At 37.8% G+C, this 8,307-nt stretch overlaps 1 protein-coding gene across 1 annotated transcript; it reads left to right on the forward strand.

Annotated features, from left to right (window-relative positions):
* Positions 1-6,242: 6,242 nt before the first annotated feature.
* On the forward strand, positions 6,243-7,710 carry LOC111959882 (uncharacterized). Its single transcript, XM_070437590.1, has 5 exons — positions 6,243-6,394; positions 6,485-6,566; positions 6,699-7,010; positions 7,096-7,206; positions 7,347-7,710. Exons 2-5 carry the CDS (start codon positions 6,521-6,523, stop codon positions 7,592-7,594), a joined length of 717 nt encoding a protein of 238 aa, XP_070293691.1. The 5' UTR covers positions 6,243-6,394; positions 6,485-6,520; the 3' UTR covers positions 7,595-7,710.
* The last annotated feature ends 597 nt before the right edge of the window (positions 7,711-8,307 follow it).

Genomic DNA, 8,307 nt, shown 5'->3' on the forward strand with positions numbered 1-8,307 from the left:
ATTTCCTAGCTTAACATACATATCTGTTCAATCTAACTCTGGAATGTAATGAAGTTCTGAAGATCTGGAAATCAGCATTTGTCCTACCACTTTTTAAAGGGGAGATCCAACTCTTTTAAATAATTATAGGTCAATCTCAAAGCTGTCACCCCTGGCAAAAATACTTGAAAGCCTTGTTAGTGAACAGCTAAAATAGTTTTTATATACTAACTCTATTTGATCAATGTACCAATCGGCTTCAGGAAGAAGCATAGCACAATTACAGCAGCCATGAAGGTTTTAAATGATATCACTGAAGCCCTTTACAAAAAACAGCACTGTGTCTCACTTTTATTGATCTCTCTAAGGCTTTTTATACAGTTGATGATGCTATACTGAGACAGAGATTGTCGAGCGAAGGTCTTTCGGAGCTTGCAGTTGCATGGTTTGCTAACTCTCTGTCTGATAGAACAATTTGATGGGCTCATGTCTGTTAAATTGTCTGTCGGTAATGGTGTGCCCCAGGGCTCTGTACTTGGTCTCCTCTTATTCATTGTTTATATAAATAATTTAGACAAAAATGCAGATGATACTGTTATTTATTGTTGTGCCTCGTCTCTCACAAAAGCTTTCCAGAACTTGCTAACTGCTTTTTATACTGTTCAACATACCTTGTGTCAATTTAAGCTTTTCTTCAATACTGCCTAAACTAATGGTGTTTTCTAAAGCAAGAAATAGACCTCTGACCCTTTCACCTATTACTACCTGTCAGGGCAATGAGATTGAGACTGTAACCTCATATAAATATCTTGGAATTTTAATTGATGACAGCCTCTCTTTTAAATTGCATATACAACAACTTACAAAAAATTTGGAGCTGAAGTTGTGATTTTATTTTAGGAATAAGGCCTGTTTTTCTTTTGAAGCCAGAAGGAGGCTAGTATCAGCAACATTTATGCCTTTACTAGACTTTGGGTATATTTTATATATGAATGCTTCCGCTCAGTGTTTGAGATCAATTGACACCCTTTACCATGGAGCTTTGAGATGTATTTTAAACTGCAAAAGACTTATGCACCACTGCACTTTGTATACCAGGGTTGGCTGGCCTTCTATAGTCATTCGAAGGCTCAGTCACTGGTATACTTTTATTTACAAAGCCATTTTGGGTTTACTACCATTTTATTTGGCCATTTTTATTGTTCATAAATGTGGTGGGTACTCTCTTCGTTCGCAGAATTTTATCCTGCTAACTGTTCCAAATGTTCGAACTGAATTTGGTAAAAGGGCTTTTATGTACTCTGCACCATCGGCTTGGAACGCCTTACAAAATACTTTTAAACTGGAAGAAATTGTCCCGATTGGTGTTTTAAAATCATTGAGGAAGGATTTTGAGGCTGATTCCCTGACCTGTCAATGTTTTTAATTTGCTGCGTTATACTTTTGTGAATTCTATGTTTTTTTTACTAGATAGACAACATGAAAAACTACAGGTTGTCTGTAATTGTGTAATGACTTGGTGCTGCCTATCTTGGCCAGGACGCTCTTGAAAAAGAGAATTCAAATCTCAATGAGCCCTTCCTGGTTAAATAAAGGTTAAATAAACATTTTTTGGAAGAGATTTAACTTCAGAAGTGTTACAGGGTGTGTTGAGGGGTGGTGTCCCGTCCTCTCAGGCTGTTGGCATGGTGCAGGAGCAGAAAAAGGTCAATGTAGTGGAATGGGGTAGTGGGTTTTTAATGAGTGTAGGTGGTGTCTTGGGGTATATTTCATTTTCGTAGAGGAACAGGAATAATGAAGATAATTTAATGTAGGTAGGCCATGACTGCCTCTCACTTCAGTACAGTAGGTGGCGGTGTATGCACTTAAAAGTTGGATGCGATCCGCCAACCAAATTCCAAAGAAGAAAAAGAAGAAGCAGAGCCCCATCAATTTGTATAGGGGACAGATTGGAGTTGTAAACATTAAATGGCTGAGCATTTTGCCATGTCCTTTTGGTAGTGTTGGGGAAGCTAAGCTTCCTGAAGCATTGAGGTTTTCCAGCCAATTGTTTTGGAAATAGGTTCATTACTGAGGCTTTGATCAACACAGTGTAGTCTAGTGCACCTGCTTGTCAAAATAATTTATTATAGATGACATAAAACAACCCCATAGCGCTTGCGCAACGTAGCATTTTTGTCTTCTACCAAACCAATACCAAACCAATCAGGTGGTTGTTCGACAAAATGAAGCTTCGAATGTCATTTTGTATTTTTTAAATTTAACCTTTATTTAAGTCATTGATCACTTGCTTCTGATAAAGTGATACAGGCATCAGTACAATGCTTCGAGGTACACTACTTTGCGATTCGACACATGCCTTGGAGCTCCTGTATCAAACGTAACATCACTACGTTTTGGTCTGTTTTGCCATGTAGGTGCTGCCAGTTTGAAAGCTTTTAAGGCCTCTAGAAGTGCAAGTGATATAAAACACCAAATATTAATTAATATACTGTAATGTGTAAACACTTTACCTAGCAGCCAACCTGCTTAAACTAATCCCTTGTAATTCCATTTAAATACTGTGAAATGTAAACCCCTACCATCAATGAATTTAATTAATGAATCCATTCATTCCTTAATCACTATTAAGTGATGTTAAAACACACCATTTAATGGTTCAAAACATCTCAGGATGATGTGTTTCAATACTCCAGCAAAGTTAAGGTTTCGTCTCCTTCAAGTTGGTGGCAGCTCAGTTGCCATTATTTTTGGTATTACAAAGCACTTAATTTTAACAGTGTGGGGGCCAAAAGTGTCTGTCTTCTTCATGCTTTTTCAGGAACAAAACAATATCCATTTGTAGCATTTGTGTTTGAGATTTCTGACCACAATTGGCAATATCTAAAGAACACTTTCCAATGTTAACAACCTAATCATAATCTTAGAGTGTGTGCTGCCTCAAAGCATTGTGGGATATCAATGAAGGTGACTTTGAAATCCCATGAACACGTTATCTGGTATTTTTCTCTCAGTCACACTACACTGAATTAATTGCTGTGATAATAGGCAGTCAGAATTGCCTAGATTGGTATTGTGGACAAATCCTTAGATGATTACAGAATCAGTTTGCTGAATGTCTTTTTGAATATATCTGCATCCCAAATGGCACCCTATTCCATACATAGTGTAATACTTTTGACCAGGCCATGGTCAAAACCAATACACTATGTAGGGAATAGGGGGCCATTGGGACATATACTGTCTTTTTCTTCTTACTACATGAGCGGATATATTTATTTGGTTCTGCAGGGAGAAGATGTGACTTAACTCTAAGAGGATGGATTTAATGTGGCTTATACTCTTTAAGGATGAAATTCAAACAAACGTCTAACAAAGTGATGAGCTAATGTGTATTAATTTATGAATATCTACAGTATTAGAAAGAATAGGCCTACATTATGTGAAAAAAAGGATCCAAGCATGAAGGATGAACAAGTCACAGAATCAACAACAATTTAGAACATATTTTCAGTATCATAATGGCACAGTACTTAGTAAAGAAATGGTTTCTTTTTTCCATATATGATTGAATATATTAGCATTTAAGGTCACACTTTATTTTGGATAGTCCGGATAGTCCCATCTGTATATGCTCTACAGATAGTATGACTATTAACAAATCTGTTTATAAGCAACTGCTTGCTTACACTGTAAAACCATGAAACACGTGACATCTTTATAACATAAACGTCAGTGTTTAAAACTTAAACACAAGGCATTTATATTTCTCAATAAGTGTTCTCATCTTAAACACAGTCAATGTTAGAGAGAATACAGTAGACGGCACACGTCAAACATGTGATTTATGACCCATTTTATGGTCTGGAGGTTACATCCTGTCTGGAAGTTCTCACGGTATGGGTGAGTGCTTATGCCCATATAAGTACATCCTGTCCGGAAGTTCTCATGGCTCTCAAGTGAGTGTTTATTTAATCAGATAGTGCATCTGTTCCTTTGAAGTAAAGCTGTCATGATGATTGATGTGTAGTGACCTCGTTGAACTGGGGAATGTGTTTTAAACATTTGAAAGAGTATGGCCCCCCGGAAGTTCTCACGCTCTCAAGTGAGTGTTTATTTAACCAGATGGTGCATCTGTTTATGTTAAAGCTTTCATGATGATTGATGTGTAGTGACCTCGTTGAGCTGGGGAATGTGTTTGAACATTTCAAAGAGTATGGCCCCTCCCTGGTGTAGTGTACTTAGGGTTGTTGTATATGAAAACAGTAATGTCCGGGGGTATTGGACAGCCGCACTATAAGTAAGCGCTGTCAACACTACAAGCGACCTTGATAAACCCCTAAATAAGAAATTAAAATAAACCCAGAACGCCAAAGAGGAAATTAAACATGTCTCCTAGGCCAATTTTAGGTGTACTTTGTGCCTCGTGTCAAGAACACAATGACAAAAACATCGAAGACATTGTGTGATGCCCCTGATTGTTTTAATGGCGTGCTGGATATGAGTGATGGACATATGGGTTACATTTTCCAACCGGAGGATTCAACTGTGAAGATTTTCACAAACAGCGGCCACAGCACCCTTTATCAAACAACCCCGGGAGTTTTTCTCCTGCGCTGTGGATGAGAGAATGGCTTAAGATACGGCTGGCGCTATGCCAGATCGAACACGCCCTGAGTGGGACAACCCTGCCCGGGTAAGCGCTGGAAGAGGAAGTCTGCGGGCGAGATGATTTGAAAGCCATAAGAATCTCTTCAGTGGCGTATAGTCCCGACTCCAAAGTGACAATTTTAGGTTGTATCCAATTAAATAGTTCAAATGCTACAAAATCGGTTAGTTCGTTTGTATTTTTAAAAGCCTGCACGGCTGTCAACTATTTCATGCCTGACTTTAGCTTTAGGTGGGGCGATTATCATATATTCCTGGACATGATGAAACAGCTGGACAATCTTTTCCAACATCGTGAACAATTACGCCGCTGGGCGCTTCTATCCTTAAGACAGACCCAGGGCCTAAAGGCAAGACGTTTGATCTATCCAGGGAAAGAAAACATACGGAACCTGGCTGGAGCTGGATATCTTGCGGGGAAGAGAACTGTCTGAACCAGGCAGACCCTGAAAACGGGGATTTAGAAACGGATGGTTGTTGGCTGACCATAAAGCCTCCCCTTTTTCTGTAAGAAAGGAATAGTAAAATTGTTTAACTAATTATAACATATTTTAAAGGTCTGTACTAAAGATTTAGAATTAAATAAAGGGTTTTAAAATTGTATCTCACCTTTGTTTTTCTCTCTGTGTGTGTGTCTCAGAGAAAGGCTTCAGGAAAGACGTGTGCGTGTGTGCGGGCGTGTGTGTGTTTCAAAACAATGGGGTTTTCGGGGTGGTGTGTATCTATTTGTGTGTCTCTGTAGGTGTTTTTAAAACAATTCAACAATAGCAAGGCATTTGCACATAGGGTTTTCCAAAAATGTTTTTCCCGAGCATCTCATTTACCTTCAAAGAGGTTGAAATATCAGGCTCTCTCTCTCTCTCTCTCTCTGTCTAGATATCTGTCTGTCTCAGTGAAAGGCTTTCTGGGAAAGATTTGTATGTGTGGGGGTATGTGTGTGTCTGCAATTCTGTATGAAACAATTCAAAATTAGGGGGTTATTTGCACACAGGATGTCTCCAAAAACAGCATGGGGTTATTTCCCGACGATGTTAAGGACCAACAGTCAAACCCCACAACAACCATAGAATAGGCCTAGACATCCCCTAAGGTTTAAAAACAATGTGTTTTTCTTCTAAACAATATCAACACTATCGGGTCATTTGCACACAGGTTGTCTCCCCCCAAAATAATTAAAAATAAATAAACAGGGGGTATCCCCCGGTCTGTATGTTCATTCCATACTATGACTCCGGTAGGACACAGCTGGTCATCTGAAAAGTCTTTACACATGAAGAGAAGCCTTTCTGCAAGCCTATACACATGGAGAATTTTGAAGGTGAGGATGTGAAAATAATATATTATATCAGATTTTGTGTGCGTTAGGTACTTTGTGGGAAATGTTTGATATTACCTGTTAGAAATTACTGCACTGTTTGGAACTCTCTCGCTCTCTAATAAGGTTTCCTCAAATATTAAACCGTTGTTATTTATGGTTTTTAGAGATATTCTAAAAGTGGAGGACAGGTATGTTTTTATGTCAATTGTATGTATTTTTTAAGTTAAAATGTATACATTTTGTATAAATATATTTTAATATTATTTAAAAACGTCTATAGGATACCCGACATTTACACAGCTGCTACCGGGAATAATTGATTTGGATCATCCAACATCAGCTGTTATAACCATCTCTGATGAGGATTCAGAGGAGCAAACAGCGGCCGGTTCTTCTTTACGCAGCCCTACGGCCAAAGCCATTTTCGACGTAAGGCCAAAAATAAAATGCGTAATAATCTTTTATACATTAAACAAAAAGAGTGTACACTATTTTAAAAAGCTAATCTTATGTTTACAGCGGACAGGAATACCAGAGGAAATACGAACTCTACCTATGAACGACTTCGGGGGCGCTGAAACCGGCGATATTCTACCGTTCTGTACGGCTGGCGCTGGTGTTTCTTTACGTAGCCCTACGTCATCAAGCTATTTTGCGGAATAATCTTTTATACATTAAGCATTAAACAAAAAGTGTGTACACTATTTAAAAAAAGCTAATCTTGTGTTTACAGCGGACAGAACCTCAACAAGGATACATGATGCATTATGGACTCTACCTATGAACGACTTTGAGGGCAATGAAACAGACGATATTCTACCGTTCTGTACGGCCGGCTTTACCAAAACTCCAAACACCACAAGAAGCGCAGCTTTAACACACAGCTACACACCCCCTGGAACCTCCACCCAAGTGCTATATAATCTAGCACCTACGGTGCATCACAATACTTTGGCAGAAGTGCACCGCACAGAATCACCCCGGCCCGAGAAGGGCGACTGGTCTGAAAACGATTGGATTCAAGAGCATGCTCTCTATGGATACCGTATGACCCTCGTTATCATTTTTTAAATTAGTTATATATTTTTTGATAGAATGTGTTAACAATGTCAAATTATGTTTTTTTTCAGACTCCAACGATAGCTATACAAACCAGGCAGAACCTACAAAGCCAGAGGACATTGGGTTAGGACCCGCGTTATCCAGGATTCCTCAGAAGAGCAGGCGACAAAAAACAAGAGGTAATTTAACTAAACCCCAAGGCCTAACAGCGAGAACTGTGTTAACATATTAATATATCTGAAATGTATTTGAAATAGAAATTTTTATATAATATAGATTTTATTTTTAATACCCTATTTTGTATATATTTTTCTTTCAGACTCCTCCCAGGCGTATACCGACACAGAAGGCCCAATATGTCGAGAGGAAGAGGCCGAGGAGGAATTCGGCGCCCAGGACATACATAGTAAAACATTGAAACCTGATAATTTCAACGCTGTAAATGACAAGACTGAGGACGAAACAATATTCCTTGAAGATATTCTAAAACTGGAAGACATCGAATTTTCCAATATGTCTTTATGTCAATTGTATGTATTTAAGATAAAATGTATATATTTTGTGTAAATATATTTTAATATTATTTAAAAACGTCTATAGGATACCCAGCTGCTACCGGGAATAATTGATTTGGGTCGTCCAACATTAGCGGCTATAACTATTGAAGATGCAAAACGGGGTTTTAAGAAATACATTTGTTTGATTGACAGATTTGTATTATTATAAAAAAATATTTTAACATTATTATTATCATAATCTTTATTATTATTATGTTACAGGCGAGACATACCCAGAAATGTCAACTTCTTGTCAAGTGCTCAAATCTGTATAGCAGCCACATATAATCACGCACAGTAGCGCCAACTTACAAGAATGTGTTTACCAGGCAGTGATAAAAACATTTTAAATGAGCTCTAATTCAAACATACAATGATATATATTTGATACAATTACCCATTCAAAACTGTTGTTACAATATCACTTCTCATTGTGTACATTTCAAGGTTTCACAAACATAAAACAAGTATCTAATTAATGTTTCTCGGACTAACACACTGTTGAGTTTCCTATTTATTAAAGAACAATCATTAAGACAAAACACATTAAGTTGTAACAATCTGTATACAGGGCATTCTATACTGAAAACAGGTACATTCTGAAAGATTTTGATGTTGCTGTGATAACACATTTTCTATTCATCTCTCAATTTAGGATAATACTACCAAGCAAATAAAACGGATGTGAAAAGATGTGGTCAAAGTGTAAAACTTTGCTGTTTT

Source organism: Salvelinus sp. IW2-2015, linkage group LG36 (genome assembly GCF_002910315.2).
Source record: "Salvelinus sp. IW2-2015 linkage group LG36, ASM291031v2, whole genome shotgun sequence".
Taxonomy (NCBI): domain Eukaryota; kingdom Metazoa; phylum Chordata; class Actinopteri; order Salmoniformes; family Salmonidae; genus Salvelinus; species Salvelinus sp. IW2-2015.

What these genes read in the sequence shown, in the direction of transcription:
- LOC111959882 (XM_070437590.1), top strand. Translation starts at nt 6,521, where the DNA reads ATGAACGACTTCGGGGGCGCTGAAACCGGCGATATTCTACCGTTCT. An exon ending in CGGCGATATTCTACCGTTCT is followed by an intron (nt 6,567 to 6,698) that starts GTACGGCTGGCG and finishes TTGTGTTTACAG; the next exon opens with CGGACAGAACCTCAACAAGG. An exon ending in CAGGCGACAAAAAACAAGAG is followed by an intron (nt 7,207 to 7,346) that starts GTAATTTAACTA and finishes TTTTTCTTTCAG; the next exon opens with ACTCCTCCCAGGCGTATACC.